Source organism: Strix aluco, chromosome 1 (genome assembly GCF_031877795.1).
Source record: "Strix aluco isolate bStrAlu1 chromosome 1, bStrAlu1.hap1, whole genome shotgun sequence".
Lineage (NCBI taxonomy): Eukaryota > Metazoa > Chordata > Aves > Strigiformes > Strigidae > Strix > Strix aluco.
This window is the reverse complement of record NC_133931.1, coordinates 131794626-131817888: the sequence shown is the minus strand read 5'-3', so window position 1 is coordinate 131817888 and position 23263 is coordinate 131794626. Positions and strand designations below refer to the sequence as shown.

Below are 23263 nucleotides of genomic sequence, written 5' to 3'. Positions count from 1 at the left end.
GAAGGAGCTAAGACCACCTGCCTACCCTCCATACACGTACCCCAGCACCATTCACACAGCTTCTGTCCAGCGCATCCTAATGGCGCAGTGGCATCCGCAGTGTCATCCCTAAAATTCACTGGATGGGGCAGAAAATATCCAGCCTGTCTTTTCTAGTGAAGCAGCAGAATTCTTAGACTCATTGCAAAATTACTATTTTCTCCTTTTTCAGAGATTTAGTCCAGAAAGAATCAGATTTACAGCAGTACGTAATTGCACCTTCATAATAACCACATAAAAAAATCATTTTATGGTTCAGTTACTAGCAAAGGTGTAAGGAATTTGGATGTAAATTTGGACTCTTAAAGGGTTATGATTACCAGGGATATTTAAAGGTACTATGCAGGTGAGCTGCTTTTGTAGCAATACTGACAAGAAGCCGACATCAAAGGTAATTACAAACATCTTCAAATTTTGCTGCTAAAAAGAGCCCTCCTTTTATGTTTTTACCAGCAGATGATGACAAAATTTCTTCCCTGAGAAGACAGGCTTGGAACCCCAAGCATCCTGCACCAAAGGAGCTCACCTGGCCGGGTGAGCAAGGCTGAGCCCTCCAGCCTGGCTTCCTCACCACTGCTGGGGAAGCCATGCCGACACCAAAGGGAGTTGTGAATACGAGTGTTGGCAAGGGCAGAGATGCTCATGACATCTATGTGATTAATTCCAGCCATGCTTGCAAAAACACATGGCAAACCCTGACCTGCCTTAATCACATTAAGAAGGAGAATTATTTTGCCTGTCATCACGATTAGGCTGTGTCAGAAGGAAACTTTTTCCACGTTTGTTATTCTTAATATTTGCTGAAATGCTTTAAAGCATTATTTAATTAAACTTCTTTTCACTATGAATAAGGCCCTTTCTCTTGCTCTTTTCACCCAATTGCCTGTATCATGCTGATAAGGGTGCTTTTGTCCCACCAGTTGTTGTGAGGTGTGGGGCTTTTTTTGTTAGTTATGGAATTTTTAGTGTTTTTTGATGAAACTGAATTCTGAGCCCTTGTAGTCTCTGAATTGTTCCACTCTGCCATACAAACAAGGAGGCAACAATGGCATGCAAGGGATCTTTCACAGAGTCTGTGTTTCCCCTGCCTTCCTGGGGGGAGCTCACAGCTGGCCAGGAAACAAGAATTCTCTTTCACACAAAAAAAATCACACATGATCTGGTTCCATGCAGAAATGACAAAAAGATTTTTCTGGAAAGAAAAAAACAAAGACACATCAGGGAAAGCTTAGACAAGCCAGTGAAGATTAAGATATGCAGCATCAGCAGGAGTTTGAATCTGGGTCTGCTGCATTTCAGTCCTCAGCTCCTTTCCTCTCTCTCTCTGACCCCACCAAAATTAAAGCAAAAGATTTCATCTAAAGGGCTGTCCTTCTGTAAGGATCTTCATCTTCAGCCAATCTACATTTTTTGATGAAAAAATGTTTCATACACCAGTCCTTCAGTTAACTGTAATATTTCCAGGGAACAGAGGTTTTTAAGTCCAAAACTATTCTGAATCAAGCTGGAGACTTTGCTTCCAAAGAAGATTTTCTTTAATTATTTTTTTCAATTTCAGCACTGATCCATTAACTTATCAGGGATAATGGAGAGCATGTTGCTTCTTGTGTTACAGTGCTAATGTATAGCATTTGTCAGATTTGGTAATTTTCTGTTTACAGGAAGCCAACATTTACCAGTCATTAGTCTTTATCCTTTTCATCCTTTTACAGCAAGGAGTGATCTGTATTTTCTCCAGTGGAGTCACTGAGATTTGTAAGCCATATAGCCTTGAATCTGATATTATTCACAATGGGAACACTCTCTCAAATTAACTTATTGGAGAAAAATGTAAATCAATTACGTTTACAGCTCTCAACAAACAGAATTAAAATGTTCCACCAGTCTGCTTCGAGTTCCTAATCATTTGTGTGATTAGCCCAGTGTCTGGGACTTGCAAGAGAGCATGAGATGAATTGGTTTCTCTTCATTATCTGACATATAGTTCAGTTATTCTTGAGGTGTCCTAAAAAAAAAAGGCAAGCAAACAACACACCCCCCCCTTAAAATAATTATTATTTGAGAAATGGGTAACACCCACTGCCATTCCTCAGGACCATTGCACAGCGTATATGCAAGTCGGAAGGTCACATTCTTGAGACAGCAAATGAAGCAAAATCAATCACAGGCCAAGAATAACCATACAGCCAGCTTGGCTCAGGCCAGCCTGCTCATGAAGAAGTGTGAGTGAAGACAAGAAAATTCAGCATATCATATATAGAAATGCAGTTCTTGAAAATAATGAGCAACAGCCAAAAAGGTGAAGTGTGAAGTGCCACCCACCTCCCCACTACAACATTTTAATACTGTCCTCTGCAGTATCCATCTCCCATTCATTCCACTTCATTTGGACCAGTACAATAAGGAGGCTTTGATGATCCCCAGGGTCTGTCTACTTTTGCAATCATGTTAAAAGACAATCCCTAACCCATATGTGTGATTTGGTTCCTGGCTCTGAAGAGCCCTTCGAGGCTGGAGCGGTCTGCTTCACACCACCCCACAGGTCCTGCTCCCGTGCTGACACCCATGGGGGTCACATCCAGGCTCCCCACCCGTCTCTTGCAGAGAGCAGGGATGTCTTTGGGTATGTCTGAAAGACACACAGTGCATCTTTCAGACAGGCCCAAAGAAATCCCAGGCCTGGAGCTCTTTACCTTTCTGTACAGTGATATATCACCATTTTTAACACCACTACCGCTTTTGCCTTCCCAACATTCATGTGAAGCAGAAGCTGCCCCATCATACAGATGGGAGATTGAGACAGAGCCCAAGGCCTAGACACATGAAAGCTCCCTAGGTAACTAGCTTCCACAGAATTGCATTATTTCAGGAGAATCCTCTATATGCACAGCTTGCCAAGGGACATGCGCTGCAAATCCCTGCACCAAAATGCAGCTGCATGCAGCAGGAGTGCACTGTTCTTAGAAAGAGTGTGCTGTTCTCAGCAGCCTTCATCCACCTCTGAATTTCAGCAGCCCAGATCCTTCACATCCTTATGTAAATCTCTGTTCAGTCTAGAGTTTGACAAAATACATACCTTACTCACAGCCTGTACTGATATCTGTAAATCCAGCATTTACTGGCTTGACACACTGATAAAATATCGCATTATTTATTCCAACCTTATAATCAGAAAGTCAGAATTACAGTAAATGGAATCTTTTCCATCCTCTGTTTTAAAAGGTCTAATTATTTTATTATTCAATGTATGTACATGCAGATAAGTAATAATTATTCTGAGTATTATCCTGCATAATAGAGCCAGTTAATGATCAGAGATAATAGCACAGAGACAGCTCATTATACCAATTTGTACAAAAATAACAGAATTATTTTTTTCTTCTGAACAAACTTGGTCTGGTTTGATAATAGCAAGTTTCAATCACTGCTTTATTTGCTGAAAGACTAAACTATGTGCAGCCAGTATAGTGATTATTATTATTTTAATGATGAATCACCATGTGCTTTTATATGAGATTCAAAGAGGAATTAGCCATCTGAAGGATTCGAAGACAAATTCATGTAAGCCTACACTAAAATAAGGATGATCCTAAAATTATTGCACATCTGTTTATAAACAGCCTTCTTACAGGAACTGTCACTTATGAGTTCATGCTGCTAACAGCTGAGAAAACTCGGATGAGTGTGGAGAGGAGGAAAGGGTGGTATTTTCTAGTACCTCAGAACCACGTGAGTTCGAGGTGCAGAAAACCAGTTCAGCCATGGAGCACCTTTGGTTTCACCAAGGCTGAACTTATACCCCAAAGCAGGAAAACTGCAACACAGGAGGTGGCTTTCCTCTAAGAAGACAGCTTTATTCCCTGATAACTCAACTGTCCCAAGTACTCCATGCTCTCTGGTGGACCTAGCAACGTGCTGCCCTCGATGTGTGTATGGAAGGAAGGTCCCATGACAAAGCACGTGTTTTGGTTTTCCAGCCCTCTTCCAAGCTCACTTCATTCAGCTCCTCCTTCTCCAATCCTTTACTCCACTTTTGCCCTGAAGTAAAAAACTCAGGGAAAAAAGCAGCAAATATAAACCAAAAGAAACAATCGCTTGCCACTCTTGGCTCCTTTCTTTCTTACTCCAGTTTGGTTTTTTCTGCCTGTAAGCCATAGACATGACACAGCCCAAGACCACAGGCAGGGCCACCGTGAGACCAAAGGATCTAGCCCAGGGGACTTGAAGCATCAGCCAGCTGCCAAGCATCACACAAGCCATGGTGCTGGGGAGACCCAGCAGGTTGAGATAAAACCTCGCTGGGTTTTATCTGGGTTTTATCACAGATAAAACCAGTGCTGCTTGTGAGGTACAGTGAGAGTTTGGGTTTTCCCAGTACCAGGAATTCCTCTTACCCCCAAAAAGGAGGGCTGGGACAGGGGGAGCTCAGGGCATGGGTAAGGCTGCCTGCCAGTGCCCAGGTGATGGATGGGATGGAGTGGGACAGTCCGTCAGCCTCTGTTGACAAGAGGGGTTGTGTTTCCTGGCAGTGACCACCTCATCACCCGCAGGCAAGTGCAATGCAATTGCCGAGGGTGGGTTTCAGAGGAAAGGGTCAGGCACCTCCGCTGGTGCTGGGCAGGGACATCAAACTGGGTGGGTGGCTGCAGGGCCTGCAGCAGCAGCAGACACGTGTTTCTGTTGCATACCCGTGTCTGTCTGTCTGCCTGCTCAAAGGCGTGATGCCTCTGTCTCACATTTAGCCACCACCTTATCCCCATTATTTGTGTTCAGGAGGGGCTCTGAATCCTTTCCACCGCCATTTCTGCTTTCCTCAAGTGAGTTGTTTATCACTCTAAACGTATAAGATTATAATCATTGCTAATTTTGACTAATTACTAAGGCAGTTATTTCTTTAATACCAGCTTGATTCAGAGAGGGAGTTTGTAATGGGATCCCAGTTGGAAGCCAAAGCTGCTATTAATGTAAGCCAGCCGATGGCGGCTGCTGTGAGTTACCGGCAAATTGGAAAGCATTCAGGAGGCTCACTGCTTCCGACCCAGGGAAGTGCTCATTCGACCCCCGCTGTACCATCAGCAACGAACCCCCCGGGTTGCACAGGCAGGTGTGGGAGCAGGCAGGGCACCACACCAGAGCTCCTGGAGGGAGACACCTCACCGCCTGCCCCTGCTGCAGGGGTCACCTCCCCGGGCTGGCAGGGGCCCTTCACAACACCGAAGCCATGCTCCACTGAGGAGCTGTAGCCACCTCAATGACACCCACAGGTCACAGTGCATGGCCTACAGCAGAAGAGCCCGGTCAATGTTACCAACAGACGACCACCTCCATCTCACACCATGTGCTGCATTACCAGTACACAGAGATTCCTACCAAACTCCCAAAGCCCAACCTCACCTGCCAGCCCCTTGCCTAACATCCCCACTGAGAGATCCCTACAGACAGAGCTGGGTTCACACATGCCCTCCAGATGATGGCTGGTTTCTAATCTGTACAATTATATCAGAGACTGGCTAAACTTGGCTATTTGAGACTTTGTACAAGTACCTGATTTATTTTCAGTTTGCATAAAAATATTTTTTAAAACCTCCAAACACAGCAAATCTACCTGTGGAAAGTGCTTCGTCTGCTTCCAACTGAGCACTGAGGAGCACAAATGTCCTTGCCTCCCAGGGGCAGTTTTGACCATAGGACCACCAACCGCAGCATCCCCACAAGGCCCCCCAGGATGTCTCTTCAAAAGGAAGGCAGCTCACCCCCCACCTCACAGACCGACATGGGAAGTGGCTGGGGCTGCAGACGGTATCTCCCCCAAAGTCAGCTCTGATCCACAGCTGTGTCCTGGGAGCAGGGCACGGCCAGACTGAGCAGAAAGGAGGAGACTGATCTACTGCCACCCCCTCTTCTTGTGTGATGGGGGCTGCCAGGGCAGTGTCAGGGGCTTCTGGCATGATGACTTACTTTCAGGGAAGAAAAATAAGGCACAGAGAAAGAACTAAAATAAAATGTCCACGGAAAAGGAAGACTTTAATTTCAAGCCTTTCTGTCTTACATCCCTTGGAGTCCTGTCCTGCAGTGAAAACAGAAAATCACTGTTATATTGAACACAATTTCATAGCTCACTTGATGAAAACTCATTCAGGGTTTTTTTTCTACACCAACATTTATGCGTGTGCTCAGGGAATGGAAAGGTTCCCTTTAACCAAATGAAATATTGTTTCTGTCTCTAGACAAACGTTATGGATCCTTGCAATTTCTATCTCCCAGCAGAGGAGCCTGAGACTGTAAATATATTTGTTTGAGGCTTTTGGATTTTTTCTAGGCCAGCTGTGCAAGGGTTAGCGGTGCTGCTCCTCGGCTGCAATCTGTTGCTGCTTTGACTGGAACAGGTTTGTTCTCGGGCCAAGGCACTGACCTGACTCCATCATTGACACAAGCAGTAGGAGCCTGGCTCCGTAGGCACAGGTGAACTTTGCCACCATCTCCGCTGTATCTGGGATTTATTGGAGCAATGGTGCTTGCCCATGTCCTGGATTTCAGCTAGCTGATGATGCTGCTGGTCGCAAATCTTATTTCTACAGTGCTGATGGGTTCCTTTTCCATAGATTACAAAGGGCATTTTTATCATCTGAATTGCATGAGCCAGCAATACAATTCACTGGAATATAGTACCTCTATAAATATTTCACAAAAAGATGCCAAGTACTATAAATTGTTTCATACAGACATTCCCAAATGACACTGAAGCATGGTGCACACCAAAGGTGTTGCAAGGCTTGTGCTCTGAAGCCTGGAAGGAGGAGCTGCATGTCCCATCTGTTGACAAAGAAAATACACTTAAAACCTTGCTCGGACAAGGTAATTACCAGCATGCCACTCCAAGCCTCTGTGACAGCTCTGAATTTTCATGGCGTGCAACCTGGGCAGAATGTCAGGGAAAGAGTAGGAAAAAACCTTCATATTTACGGCAGAAACTATGAGTCTAGTAATGAGCACCATTCCCGGGGCTCGGGAAGCCCTCTCCTCCGTGCCAAAGGAGGCTGACTGATGGCATGAGGCAGGGGAGTGGTGTGTGCTGCAGGATGTAAAGAGAGCAGAGCTGTACCAAGCGCCTCAACACCCTCCACAGCCTCTTACATCCGTTTATCCCCACCCCTTACCCTGCTCTGCAGGGGTGATCTCTGTGCCTGCCCCCTCTCCCCCTGCTGAGCAGATGTGCTTTTTATGCAGCAGATGTTGGTACTTGCTCTGAGACAAGTAATAGATCTTTCCATTGGCACAGGGAGTGAGAAGTGTTTCTAAAAAAAATAAAATAACCAGCCTGTTTTGGGCCTTATTGCCAATGTTCATTAAAAAGTTCATTTTTTATTTAAAGACGTGGCATTTTAAGGCCATTCTCTTTAAACAGTGGGTGTTACAGGCCTTATGCAGTGCCCTGAGGCTGAAAAAAACAACCTGGAAATGCTTTGATCTCCAATCTGTAAATGCCTGAGGAGAGGCAGCAATAGCATATTGAGTCCTGAGTTGATGGACAAACAGTTCACAGGAAGCCAACATCTGAGCAGTCTGTCCATGCTAAAGAGTTCGAGTAATTTCCAGAAAGGCTCACTTGCAGTCCAGGACAAACAGGTGGTACAAAGTTTCCTTTCTAATCCCCTCTGCAGCATGTTAAAAATAAGTCCAAAAAGCCACACAGATCCCTTGGAGTGGCACTGGAGGTCCCTGCTCATTTGGACAGAGGGAACCTTTTGTGCAGAGCTCAGTGCAGTGGGTCACAAGTTTCCAAAAGCTTCAGATATTGCTGTAAAATTGCATCAGCTTTAATGATCCTAAGCAGGTTTGCAAATCTTAAGCAGGTTTGCTTACCTGCAAATGGGCAGAGCTAAGGACTGTCTTTTCTCCTAGCCAGTCTTTCATTTTTTTCAGCTGAAAGTCAAACAGTTCTGGTAAAGAAATGACACCTTGGGACAGGAAAAACCGTAGTCAGAACAAACACAGTTGGGACTGGATTTGGTTTGATGTAATCTTCAGTTTCTTCCTTTTTTTTGTTTCCAAGAGAAAGGTTAAGGCAGGAGATGCTATGCTGGCATGTTGCACAGAGAAGTGAACCCTTTGCGGTCCAAACTTCAGCCCCCTGAAGGCAATAGGTAAATCCCTGCAGCAAAACATTAGGATTTCCCTCAGTGGCTTTCTGTGTCATGCAGGAAGTGCCCTTCCTCCCCATGTGGAGGAGAGAGGTGGCTGCCTCAAGCTCCCTGAAGCTGGTCACACTGCTCGGAGAGGTGCCAGTAGCAGGAACCGCAGGGAATGGCCCTCGGGATAGTCCCCCTTTCCCATATGCAGATGCTCCCCGGCTCCCACCAGCACAAGCACTCCTTTGGGCCCCCTGGGTGTGACATCCAGTGATACCTGATTTAGAAAGAAGCCAAATGAAAGCCAAAGTATGTGGTTTAGCTTTTAATCATGACTAAGCATCATGCCTTGTGTTCCTGGAACATCCATGCTACAGCAATATGATGTTAAGCATCACAGCTATGGGAAAATAGCAATTGAATCCCACAGGTAGCACTGATATTTCCTGTTTATAGCTCTCTCCAGCTCCTTTTAGGCAGGAAACAAAGTTTTGCTCTTACAAATGACTACACTGTAACTAATTACATAGTGATCAGTTTGTTTTAATAGAAGGGGTTATGTGGTAATGATGAGACCCAAAAGTGATTACAAGTCACACATAAGGTTCGTGTGACATATACGAAGATCTGCACAGATCTCTCGCTACATATATTATGTCCAGAAGTAAGCAATAACATTACTAATTTTCTAAGGGTTTGTTGTTTGGTTGTTGTTTTTTTTTTCTGGAGTATAGCCCATGCATTTTTGGATTCCTAATGTCTCAGTTACTTACAGGAACTTTTTTATAGTGGTCTTAAGAATCCTTGCATCAGTTTTTGTAATTACTCCCAAATTTGAAAAGAAGTAGTTACATTTTTTAACTCATCAAGTAGTTCTTAAGCAGAGTGAAATACAAAGGACAGCAAAGCTGATCATCTGGGATTCCCATACCAGAGGGTAATTTCAACTTCATAGAATTAAACAAAAAAAATCAAAACAGTCCTACCCCCCCAATCTGATAGGAGTAACCAAGGAAGAAAGCTGGGTCAAGATGAAGATACTTACCTTGAAATTCATGCCAGAGCTTAACTATCACAATTCACAGAAAGTCAGCAAAGCAGGTTTCATCCTGCAAAGTTTGGGATTTGCTCGCAGAAGCCCCTTTGACTCCCTAGTCACCTGTGAGATACAAAGATTTGTTGCGGGTAAGAGCAGAAGAGACAGCAGCTCCAGCCTGCGTGTGACCTGCTCTTCCTGGATGGCATCAGAGGAAAAGCACTGTACCTCACAGCCAGAGGCGAGAACAACTGACTTCAAAGTAGTATCAATTTCTTAACTTGCTCTTGGCATTTGAAGACACTCTGGGGTTTGAAGGAACTCCTGCACATCTCCCTTCCAGTTCTCTAGACGTTTTCTCAGCAGCTGCTTTACTCTCTCTTCTTCTGAGATTGATTTTTACATGGACTTGTAGAGATCATCCAGTTTTTGAGATGGACAAAACTATATTTTGGCCTACATACTTGATTAATATTGGTTTCAAAATAACTATCCACATTGTAGGATGTCAATAACATCTAAATAGCTTTTACAGGATTGCCTCTAACTCCAAGTACCCCCTTGGCATTCCAGGTCAATATTCTTTGCTTGCTTTGTCTCACCGTATAGCTTTTAGTGAGCTTCTATTGTGATATCTAGTAAAATCCCTACCACAGTTCGGGATTAGGGATCAAACTAGTAAACTCCTATAAAATGTTCCCTGGCATACCACTTCTGTTTGTTTTTTTCATTCTGAAAGCCATTAGCCAGTCTTTAAATCACTGCCAGTCAGCACAAAAGTCCGCACACCCTCAGTCTGGCTGCTCTTAATGCATAGAGGCTATAGTAGACATTTACACATAGCCAGGAGAGCACCTCTTGCTTTGGGAGCCAGCTGTGGCTTTGCAGAGCCAATGTGAACAGAGAAAAAGAAGATAAAATTGAGAAGCTAATGCTGGAGCATCTCCACTTAGTGGGCTGCTGTTTCTGGACTAACACACAAACCACTGTGGGAAAGCACAGGGATTCAGGTGTGTCCTGAAATCATGACAACCAGAAGAGACTGCTGACGGATCTGAGTGGTTAGGGATGGGGCCACATGGCCGCCTTCTTTCCTCCTTCAGCACAGGACTTCAGTGCTTGTAAATGAAAAGGGATATTTCTCCATGATGCTCTGAAACTTGTTTGACCACTGTGTTAGGGGTGCCTTTTGCCTCTGCTCCAGGGCTTAAATCCTGTGACATCAAAATAGGTTTAGTCTGGTAGATAATAGGTTTAGTCTTTTTGGTGTGGATATAAATAGATTCAGTCTTTTTGGTGTGGATATAGTATTTCTTTTTAAAGGCAATCTACTATGCTTAAGATGTGTCATTTTTTGAACTTTCAGAGCTGCTTTCAAAACTATGCATAAGCAAATACTGCAATAATCTATTTATTGCAGCAGTGTGATCAGACACATTTCATGCCTTGATCTGCAATAGAGCAGGGTACAGACTTCATGCAGTGTCATCACACCCATACTGATCATGTGCCCACAAGGAACAGGTACGTTTGTGCCTCACTACACTGCTATGCAGTTCCTGCAGCACGTTTTGCCTCAGGTAGTGGACTAGTGAGGGAAGACCTCATCCACAGCCATTTAGGAGAAGGTGAAGTCCCAGAATCCATATCCCTCTTGTCCAAAGATGCAGATTATAGAGAAAATGTGGGTAGCCCTTGTTGTTAGAAAGTGTCACACTGTTCTCTGAGCATCTGATCGTGACCAGAGTGCTTAGGCTGAGGGGCTGGAGCAGTGGCTCAGGATGGGGAACACTGGATCCTCCAAAGGACCTGCAACAGATGGTTGTTCTTGTGTCCACTACAGCTCTAGTTCCTTCTCTAGTCTCTTCCTAGTTCCTCCTCTGCAAAAAGAGACTGTCTTGACAGAGACTTTTTTTACCTATTCCTGTCATCTGTTTTCCTTTGCAACACTGCTGAGAGGTCATTCAAATTGTAATCTCATATACCAGAGGTTTTGCCACCGATTTTTTCGGTTCCTTTTTTCTTTTTTTTTTGGCATAAGATCGAGAAGATGGGAAGCAGAACAAGTCATTACTACATAAACTCCAGTCTCCATAGCAACAATGAGAAGTGTTTTCCTTCCTCAGTTTTACAGTTCCAAGCCTTAGTCCCACCTGAGGCCTGGCAAGAGGTTAAAATGTTTCCTAACTTACTTGCTCATTGCAGAGTTTTAAAAGCAGGCTACTGGGGTGAGTAGCATGAGCCAAATGAGACCCGAGAAGCTTCCCTGAGCTCCAGGATGCGAAACAGGGGCTTGGGAAGGGCAGGTGGGAATAGCATTTTCACCTCTGTAGGACTTGTATGCGGTAAAGCACACTCCTGTGGCACAAATTACCTAGGGCAAGGAAAGGGCTGGAGAAGAGAAACCATACCATTATACAGTGCCACTCTTCCTCAGACTGACCATCCATCCCAGCACGGTGGGATCAGGAAGGCAACACTGTACTAACTCCCTCAAGAATACTGGGTCACATTGCTACATTTGCACCAAAATCAAAGCAATTGCCTTGTCTCAAGTTACTGCTGTGAACCCGCCGCAGCTACGCAGCGTGTGTGCTGCACACAGGCAATGCTGCACTCCTGAGCTGAAGGAAGCTGGGAGCCATCACCAACCGCTGACTCCTGCAGCTACACTGTTTTTATACTTCTTGTGTGTTCGTGAAACGCTAAAATTGCTGAATGCTCAGGAGAAAAATTCAAGGAACCTGTGGCAGACCAATTGAATTCCCCAGGACAGACTGGGGAATTTTAAGCCTGAGGAAGACTGGACCCCACAGTCCCAGCCAATCTCTGGCACCAAGACCTCTGCCATGGCTTTGGCACTCTGCATGATGGGCTTGTGATTGGCAGAGGCCCCTCCAGAGGAAAATACCTTAAAGTATCAAGAGCTACTTGGAAGACCTTTCTATTTGTTTGTAAAGCCAGTTCTTCCTAAATCTTCTTTCCCTCCCTGCCTGCCAGCCTCCTGGGCATGGGCTGCTGGCAAGCAGCAAGCAGGGCCTGCGCTGTGCAGTTTTATGTGCCGTGCTCCTGCCCGTGCTGCTGCAGCAACGTGTCTTAGTCACACGTCACTAAGGCATCTGAGGCATTTGTACAAAAGGTGTTGATTCCCTCTCTTTCACAACCTGAGCAAAGTCCTACCATATGAAATCAGCAATTAACAGTGCGACAAGGAGGACAACAAAAGCTGGCTGAAATACAGACACATCTGAACAAACCTTACTGTACCTCAATGCACATAAAAACTTACTTAATTTCTTTTCCAAGCTCATCTTCCAATTGACAATGTTAATCTGGAATAGCTGAACTGGAAAGGAATGGCACATTTTAACTCAAAAGAAAAAACAAAGCAGAAGAGTTGAGTTTCATCATTTGTAAAGAAAAGCCCCACGTAAGTTTTCCTTTTTACTGTGCCTGAGGGTACATTCTGTGAGCACTGTACCATACCATCTGAAGTTGAAGTTCTCCAGTGGTAAAGGATTGCAAGATTTTGACCAAGAGGCCAAGAAGTTGTCATTTTAAGATATTTAGGTCAGGTCCATTTCCCCACCACCCAGTAGCATGTGCTCACATTATAACATTAAATAGAAAGAAATAGAAATTCTTGAATCAGTTCTACCTGGGTCTTTGATTAACAGGGTATTTTCTTCAGCTTTGAAAAGTTCTTTTAACTTAGTAGGACATAATCGAAGGTGACTTCACTGATGACAGCATGATATTGTTAATCTATACTCGATTAATAGAGGGGATGTACAAGGAGGGAATCCCTCTGTGAGTAGGAAACATGGTCTGTGATCAGCTGAATTGGTCCACAGCTCCTTACTGCCTCTCTACAGCACCCAGAAACGGAAAATTCAGACTCCTTTAGCAGCCTAGGAGTGGATGCTGGCAGACAGCATGCCTTGGGTTTGGACACGTGCAGTTCAAACCCCAGGCTGGTTGGCAGAGCCTGTTGGAAGGATCTACCACAGTCCGTCATCTGCTTGGGTTACCGATTCCTGACTGCAACATCATATTTTTGATGTGGGTCTCTTGTACAAGAGAAGAGCATGGCCAATTTCTGCTGCTCTGGCAGACCTTCTGTGCTATAGATTCTGTACATTATTCCACCAAAGTAAAGCTAAGTGATATCCTGCCTTTGGTACAACCCCAACAGAGTACTGCCAGCTTACATTCTGCTCCATAATTTGCCAGTTTTGCTGTTAATCTCTCAGGATAAACAAATACAACTCTTTTAGATTCTGTACTAGTTGCTTTTCCAGTCAAAACCAGAAATAGGAACCTTTGGGGAAAAAATGGTAAATATGTTAGCTCACTTAACAGATGATTTAGATTTCACTTCATCCCTCTAGGAGTGTAATTGGCACAAAACAGAAGGCTGATCTGTGCTTGAAATGGTGTTGCAAATGGTGATATTTCAACAAACTACTTATTGAGGGCTTTACAGTAGTAATATGCACTTGTCTCAATGTTCCTCAGCATTTAAAACAAGTTGACAGATATTCAGTAACTAAAGGTCATTTTATTAACCAAGAACTCTTTTTTCATAGTCTCATGTGCATGCTTTGAAACTGTTAGAGAGCACATTAAACACTGAACTGCCCAGACACACGTATCTGTTGCGTAGGATTATATATCACATAAATGGACTTGTTGAAACACCTGCCATTTACTTGTAACACACACTGCTACAAGTGGCAAAACCATTCAGTTTTTAGTCATTTATATGTTGAATTTATATGTTGACTTATAGCTCTCAATTTCAATGAACAAAGAATACTTTGTATTATATTTATATAATGGCTGCATCCAAATAAAATTCTGATCTTCATGTGCCTTAATCAGTAGACACAAACCACTGGAAAAGCTGGAAGAACTCAATACTGTCAAGTCTGTTCCCTAGGCAGAGCCATGGCCACTGAAACTGCTGAAAATATCCCTATCAAAGCCTGTGATTTTGCAGCAGGTATGTAACCTCCATGAACAAGAGCAGATCATTTACAAATGCAATTATTGTCACTTCTAACATCAGCTATTTGATTTGTGTCAGTCTTTACAGTGACCTTCCTGATGTGGTTCAAAGGGGAAGCCTTCCCAGTACCACCATTCCTCACTGTGAGGCTCTTGGGTACCAAAGGCTGGCAGGTGCCCCAAGCCCAGCCCAGCACTGAGAGACGGATTGGTAGGTGGGTCAGGCAGTTTTGTTATCAAAGCAGCCCTGCAAAACCTGTGTTGCTGCATCTATACCCTCCAGCAGGAAGGATTTACCTTGAAACCCTTTCCAAGAGGTCTGAAAAGCAACAGTTAAGCAGGATGGCATGTAGAGACATCTTTTGCCCTAGAATGGGAGATGCCTTTCACAGTGATTCACCTTTCACCCTTCCTCAAAGGTACATGGACCCTCTGTGTTCACACTTGGAGTAAATCAGTCTGCTGAGAGATTCAGCCCCACCTCTGCTATTAATTTTGGCTAGAGAGTTAAAATTAAAACAGATGGTAACAGGCAGGGAAAGGCATGGTATTGCTTCTTCACCAATTGTTCAATATTTTTACCTAGAAGCCAATTAAAAGTTGACCACTGACACATCAGTGAATAACCAGCCTCCCATATCCAAGATGAAGAAATAGAAAGTCCACTAATAATTCAAAAGGATTAAAGTAAGTCCAAATAGCTGAGAAACGAAACTCCTTCGTAAATCCTACCTTCAACATGTTAAATTATTGATTTATTTTTAAGTGAGAAACTTCACACTCTAATAGCTCTTGCTGAACAGCCGGTTAAAAAAGCATAAGCCCACATCACAAATAATAAAACACTGGAAGAATGACATTTTTAGTTGTTCTTTTTAATATGTATAACTTTGTATTTTGCGTATCAAAACTGATAATTTTTATGAGACACATTTCTGAAAATTGTTTGCTTGTTGGTAAGACTTCAGCTCATGCCTTTTCCAGCTATCTAAAATTTCAGCTCCCTCCAACTCCTACCAGCTGCCAGGCAATCACATCAGGGGTTACCACAGATAAGGTTTAGCCAAATTAACCAGTGAATTTATCAGTCTCTTAGTTCTAGAAGAGACGAATGGATTTAAGATCAACAAAATACAAAGGATTATTCTTAATGGATAAGCTGAACAGAGAGAGCTCTTTTAAGGGTGGTAGGAGCTTTTCAGTATTACATTGTATAACAGCAATCCATACCAACACACACAGGACACAGCTTAAAACTTTGTACTCATTTCTAAAGCGATCAGAGCTATTTTTCATTATTAGGTGATTAGTATTTTTTTTTCTAAGGAACTCTTCTGCCATTTGAAATAGCATGCTGCCTGTAGTTTTGAAGTAATTTTGATGGATGCTTTCCTCTGTTCATTATCCATCAAACCCTGTGTAAAATTCCCCACAAAAAGTATCCTATATCTTAAAGAAATAGAACTAAAGAAAAAGCATCTTTATCACTCTACCCTTCTGTGGACAGGGTGAGAAGTCCGTTGTCTTCCTCAACTGTCATCATCCACACTTGTAAATCAAAGAATTTCACTAATGTATGGTGGTGTTGGCATTGCAAAGCTTCTGTGGGGCCACCCATGCCCGCCACTGGTGTAAGCGCTGCTCACATCAGAGCGTGCCTTACTATTAGCACTGGCTGTCTTAGAGCCAACAATCTTTAAAGATGTTTCCTTCCTATTGTGGAATTTTGGCTTTTGTAAGAGCTGTTTTAAACAAGAATAAAAACATTGTACAAAATATGAGCTACCACCGGGAAGAGAAAGAAAAAAGTTGCTGGATTTACTAGAAAATGGACTGCGGGTGTAAAGATGTTTACCCTCACCTCCAAGTCACTTTAGGTCTCATTATAAGCTTAAATTTTTCATACCAAATAGCAATTTTTCATTATAAATTCATTTAGCCCCCAGAAATGTGCATTATCATGTCCATATACATGTGCATTATCATGTACATACATGAGGAGACATGTAAAAAAAAGTATTCTAACCAGTTTCATTGAACTAACAAGTTTCATTAAATGTGTTGATAAAAATATAACTGTGCCCTAAATTGCAGTATTTGAAATAAATCTGAAGCAACTTGGATACTGACTGGAAAGTAAGCACACATGTACTAGCAATCAAGGAATGGAAACAAACTGTTGTCAACACCCAAACATCGCTTTTGGTATTAAAACTGAGTAGATCTAGTAATGCAAATTACTGGTTACTGTACATCTGATGGAAGTCCAACAGAATACACCCTTATGCCCTAAACTCTGGGGTTGGACCAGATTTTTAGACTTTGAAGTCTAAAAAGAAAAAAGCTTTAGGTATGTGTGAATGGCAGCATCAGAGACAATTTCCAAGCCTCCTGCTTGCACACGCATCCGCTTCCCACTTCGATGCAGGGGCAAGACCTAGGTACATAGCAGGCCAGAAAGGAGCTGCCATTCTCTCCAAATATGCCCTTGAAGCACCAAGAACGAGGGACCTGTGAACCTCAGCCCTGCAGTCTGGATGCCATCTCCGCCCTTCCATCCTGTTTGGATTAGGCCCTTGAGGCTAAAGGATTTTCCTACAGCACAAGCAACAGAGCTTGGGGCTGCCAGAGGAAGACGTAACAAAGCAACTATAAGTGTTCCTTACACAGGAGTCTTGCAATTGAACTTTTAATAGAAATGAGCAGCCTGAAACCTAAAATCCTAGCAAAGGATTGGGAAGAGAGGTAAGGGAGAGAGAAGCAGGCTGCTCCCCAAATTGCGCCCCCTTAGGATCCAGGAGCGTATCTTTGGCAAACAGCATGTTGTTACAACTCAAGACAGATGGAAATGTGCTTACTTGTCAAAGCTGTTATCCCCCAAGAGGAAAGAAATTATGTTGTCTTGAACACGCTGTGGGTAACAGACAGGAAAATGTCCAGAAATAGCACAAAACTAATAATATAAAACTAGGTTTGGAATACAAAATGAAAGCTGTCTTTTGCACAGAAAGGGGTGTGTTTTTTCTTAACAGATAAAAAAACCAGAACTTTTCTTAGTCCCAATAGTATGAGTATTACAATAGGCACACATTTTCCTGATGAAGACTTAACCTATTACAAATGAATTATTTATATTTGTCATACAGTATTATCAACAGGATAATTTCTGTGATTGAGGGGTTTACAAATTTTGGTCTATATCAAATATTGAATAATATGGGATACTGAGCTTTTAAAGAGCCTTTGAATTCTAAGTACAGCACAACTCACGAATGGTTTTTATAACTTTAGATACTAACAATAATATGAGTCTAGCTTTGAAAAAAAATGCAGAATTTTCTTCATAAGCCAGTGGTTCGAGGTCAATTTAATAATGGACTACAAAGTTTATCTTAAAGCACATTTCACAATAAAGCTCAAGAAGAAAACCAACTTTCAATTTCAACAGCACTACTGCTCATTTCTTTCCATCAAAACGAACCCACTCCACTACCATACCTTTGTCTACTGAATCCACATCAGAAAACAAATGCTAATTGCATCTTTTCCAGGTGGAGGATGATATACAAACAGAAAGATGTTTTACCCTATGGTGCCATGATAAAAAAACCCCAACTGTCTATTTCAAAAATGTCAATTTACTTTTATTGAATCCTTTAAGTCTCCCCCTTCCATTAGGATAAAAAAATACTGCAATTAACATACAATTGTTGTGATTATTCCATTTTAACATTTATTCTTGCACAGAAAGCCAAATAGCCAGAGATATCCATTTCAGACAAGTTAGGGCATAAGTAGTGCCCATTATTCCACAGAAACCACATTCAAGTCCAACTGGAAAAGGAACTTTCAAAATGCTTCCATATGCATTAACAATTTTTAAAACCTTTTAGTTTTTGTGTTTCAAGTCTTTAGAAATGGTGATTTTTTTATTAGGTTTGGTAGCCTCGTCCATCAGTTCCTTCAGCTGCCCAATCTGTTCATCACGGAAGTCATTAAGTTTTTCTTCTGTGAGCTGGATTCCATATACAGTCTTTTCTCTCAAGTTTTGTTTGTCCTCATTAATTTGTTGCTGTATCAGTGCTGCATAGTTCTAATGAGGAAGGAATATAAAGGTCACCAAAATGACAAATGCAGGATTCAGGTCAACTTTTTTTAATACCATTTTACTGTAATAACATACTCTTACTCAATCTTCTACAACAGTCTATTAATCAACACCAAATGGCAAAAAAAGTATACTTTTTTTAAGAAAGAAAAGTTATTAAGACATTTCTAGTATCTACAGTCAATTTTATATAGCTAGTTTAAATGCATATCATATATGTATAGATTATTTGTCATATCATGTACTACTACTGAAAACAAAATAAAATTTAATTATAAGACCAAATCTATTTATATAGCTATAACTATTAAAATACATGTTTTCTATCTAGCAGGATATCAATAGGATTCACTTTGTAAACTGATACTATCTGGAAAAGTATTATTCTTGAAGAAATACATTAGAAAAAGCAATCTATAATTAGACAAATGTCCTAAAACCTTTCCGCATCTCTGGGAACTGAGAAGGTCATTTGCACCCAGCCCCGGATTGCTCCAAAGGCAGAAGGAATTCAGCAACTGCGAGACTTCTGTCATTCAGTCAGTTTTGGGAGAAATCAGTTAACAAAATTAAAAGTTAGAAGAGAATAAGAAGGGGCTTCAAGGACAGATTGCATCCTCATTCCCCGAAGGAAAAAGAAAAGGATAACCCCCTTTCTGTACTGTTTTGAACATAAATTTGTTCAGACTTACTTTCAATCCTGTTGTATCAGAAAGTATTTGGACCATGTTTACTTAAATAACAGCATTTATGTCAGTGGACAGGCAAAACAGTCAGTATGTATTACATCAATACCAGGCTGAGGATCATTATAAAAGCAAAACTTTCTCAAGGACAGAAATGGAAGTGGCCAACAGGTCACACCAGTAATGTGGGCATAGTCGGAAAATTGCTTTCTCACCGCTTTGGAGCAATCTTTGACCATTACTACTTTTCTAAATTACAACACTGGAGGTTTTGCAAGGACAGTGGTTCTGCAAATTTAATTCAGCTAGCAGTGCTACCACTGACACTGCTGTGTTCAAAGCCCATCAGCATGGATCCTGTGCGCTCCCCAGCTCCCTCAGTCCAGCACCAGCCCCGCTGCAGCAGCTCTCAAAGAAGCTGCAGTGAGTGAATTTGTCAAAAGCCTCATGGCATGTGTATTTACTGAAGTCAGTGAACCTACTCGGATGTTTAGAAGTTAAGCACACATTTAAACATTGGGTTGGAAGAGAGCCTAAACTTTAATTTTTCTTAAGAGGAACTTAAAAACAAACCCCACAATTAAGAAATTAATTTCAAAAGTTAATTTTTATTGGCAAAAATATAGGCTCCTCTCCTACTTTAGTGAGGCATCCTTCAAAACAGCCTTAAAGTTTCAAGCACAACTCTGAATTCAGTATAAGAAAGTGAACTAAAAAAAACTATATTCTGAATAAATAAGAATGATGACTGTGCTACATTGTAACACTTTTTTTTTAAATAAAGGATCAAATATCAGGAGTATTGAAAAGCACAGGATTCTAACAATTAATTATAAGCATTATTTTCATTTCCAATTTTCAGCTAAAAGAAGCCTAATTATTGCACACTGAATTGTTAATCCAATCACCAAATTACCAATTACAAAAGTAAATTTTTATTAATACAGACTCTGAACTAAACAGATTCCTCATTTCTAACAGAGATCTGTAGTGGTAGAACGTTGTGTTAAAGTTACCTAATAAGAAAAATAACACCAGTTTCATAATACTGAGGTTCTTCCCCACATGACCTCTCCCCTTTTTACATTAAATACGCATTCAGGAACAGTGATACTACAGTTAATCTCTGCAGTAATCCTACACCTCAGCAGTGTTACCTTATGGTGCAGTTGGCCCAGGGTTTAGAAGGAACTAAATACAGTTTTTTCCTGATGACTGAACAATCAAACAGTAACAACAAGGTAAAAAATGATAATGGGTTAAAAAGTCTTCAACTTAATAATTTACAGAATTTCTTATCAAGGCAGATGGACAAATGTGATCTCTGAAGCTGTGAGCAGACCAGTGACACACCGACATGTTACACATCAACTATTCCACCTCATTCTATCTTCAAATTTCTGCACAAAACAATACAGTCATTATTGATTCTGGACTCCAAAAAAAGAAACTCTCATCATACCAAACAACAACATTCACAGCATATAATTCAGAAACAACACTGAAAGCAAGCAATGTGAAACTCACCACATCTTATCAAGAGACCTGAATAAATGTACAAACCCTGAGAACCCCTCCATGTGATGTCCCACCAGTGCAGGTTCCCAGGTGGGAGAAAAGTCCTCCCCACCGTTAATGACTGACCACCTGGGAGCAGCCTGGGGCTACTGCTGCAGGCACGGGCTACAGTTCCTAGAAATAACTGAAGTCCATTTAAAGACAGGTTACAATTTTACAGACTTTGTTGGCCAGAAGATCCTCTTTTCCAAAAATAACAAATTAATTACTGGTAAAGAGTCTGCGACATTCTTTTTATTTAATCTAACATCAAAGCATCACATTTCACAAAGCATCAGCGTTGAAGAATCCAGATCTTGGAAGTGGTGGTCCTCAACAAAGCTGCAACGCCTGCTCTCACAGATGCCCTCTGCCTCCAGACACACTGTGATGTGTTCCCCATTCCCTGATGCCAGGTGTTCTGCTTCGCAGCACTCCAGCGTGCTCCCATCTGGACACGTCACCACTGGCTCTTTTCCCCCACTCATTTTCTAGCTGAACAAATGTTTTGTACATGCCAGAAAGCCTCAGTAGTTGTGGTTTCACATCGATTTGTAATGTGAAGAAAAATTCAAAACTGGACCCTGAAAACATGCTGGGTTTTGGTTGGCTCATGACAGAAAATGGAACTTTCTCACCTCGTTTTACCAAAAGGCAGTGATGCACCAAAGAAAATATGTTTCAGCCTTTAGAAAAGCACTGGGAAAAGATCAGCTGTATCTCATTTTCTCTGGCTGCGATGCCAGATGAGGAATGAAAAAAGCTTGGGATATTTAAGTGTTTAACACATTACTGTTCCCTCAGAAATTCATACTGTTATTATATGACCAGTGATTTGTGGAAAGGTACTACATAACTTGCTGGTACATAGTTCTGTAATTTAAGATTCAGCTTCTATACAGAAAATGCACCATTTTGCTAACTGCACATGAATTTTAATACGTTGAACTCCAAAGTTCAGCAATAGGCTTAAAAGTGTAAGGGGCTAGAGGGGAGGAAAACTACCAAGAAAAAAACAAGCTGACATTTGTTCTTTCAGAAATACACCTTTGGTCACAAAATATGATGATCACAGTCCCTCTCAGACAATAAGGAGGAGCAGCATGTTTGCATATGCTCTAGTTTTCATTAGAACTTAACAGATAGAGAATTTAACTAGTTGAACTAGAATTTCCTAGTGTCATCTTCCCTACCAGCAGAACTGAAACAAACTCTTGCTTAGCCTTCTCAAACAAGGAAAACTACTTCGCTTCTGCCTTTCATTTTATTTTACATGTAACTACATCTTCCAAATATAACAAAACTCCTTTGTCAATCGTGACATGAATCCCTGGCAGACTTTTCAAGGGCATCTTATTCCAATTATGGTTTGCACTCTGCTCACAGAACCAGAAACAAGAGACACAGACAGAAGACAAGCAAACCTGCACCCTCACAGAGCCAGGCTCGGCGTACACAAGGATGGCAGAGGCACACAGGTGCTCTCCTCCCTTGCAGGGATGGTCAAGTATGGCAGGTCAGTCAGGGATAACCTCTGCACCTTAGGTTTTTTTAGGTTGGTTGGTTCTTTGTAAGTAGCTCTTACTGCAATGATCCTCTGCCTGCACCAGCTGTACAATTTCTGGGCACCTACATGAAAAAAAAAAATAAAAACCAAACCACCAGCTGAACGGCAAAAGTCTTTGCCCCTTGTATATGGACTGCCACCAGAAACAAAGAGGATCAAAATCAAGTCCAAGTCAAGACAATCTCTCCTGACCATCTACCATCAAAAGACGGCTGACTTACCCAGTATTAAATCCCAGCGTGTTGACCATCCATATCACAGACATGCTCAGACTCCTGCTCCTCCCAGCACCCATCTCAGTCTTAAAGGAGAGTAACAGTCTGAGGTGCAGACTGGCCAGGTCCCGGCATTGCCAACAGTATGTGCAACTGCAGAGACACCCCGAAACTCTCTGTATCACCAGTGCAGCGAGGCAGATGCCTCACCTGAATGCTCTGATGCATTCCTTAGAGATGCTGGTTCTGCCCACAGATCACGCTGGAGTCTACAGCATGCAAGCTGAATCCAGTCATTAGGCTCTCTTAAAATACTATGGCATGATTAAATACTTGAACCTCCAAGTGATTTCTACAAAAACACAGAAGCCGAGTATTTGTTGTAATCAATAACCATAGGGGTTTTTATTTAAATTCACTAACTGAGGCAAATAAGAGTTTTCCTCTGCTTCCTGACTCATAAGCATTCAGAGAATGCACAAATTCACCAAAAGGGCAAGGGGATGGGTGACATTTAAGGTTTTAAAGTACCACACATTACAGAAAGGGTGTCAGCCTTGTTGTTCTCAAAGTTGAGAAAGGATTAAATACAAAAATAAAAGCAAAACCCACACAACCAAAAGCCCCACTCCCTGACTGCCAGATGTATAGACTCCTACATCCAGTACATGCTGACAGACATTTATCTCATATGCAAATACGAAATGCTGAGAGACATTTATGATTTAATTGTAAGATTACATGGGCTAAGAGCCCATTTGCCCATTTTCACTGGGAAGAATGGTAATCATCACTTCTATTTTCTTTGGTGTCCTCCTCAACATGTACAATGCTACATTTTAGACAATAGCTCAAAAAAATCTCTGTAAGATTCATTTAGATAGAAAAAGTCAGGATAGATATGTCTGTTCACGGT

The 23263-nt window shown here is 41.9% G+C and overlaps 1 protein-coding gene across 1 annotated transcript in view; it reads right to left on the bottom strand.

The window, feature by feature from the left end:
* Positions 1-17921: 17921 nt before the first annotated feature.
* SDHAF3 (succinate dehydrogenase complex assembly factor 3) overlaps positions 17922-23263 on the bottom strand; it is a 35215-nt gene continuing 29873 nt past the window's right edge. Inside the window, exon 2 of the mRNA XM_074836192.1 lies at positions 17922-18307. Within this exon, the coding sequence (XP_074692293.1) occupies positions 18104-18307 (204 nt within the window). The 3' untranslated portion in view covers positions 17922-18103. The remainder of the gene's footprint in view (positions 18308-23263) is intronic.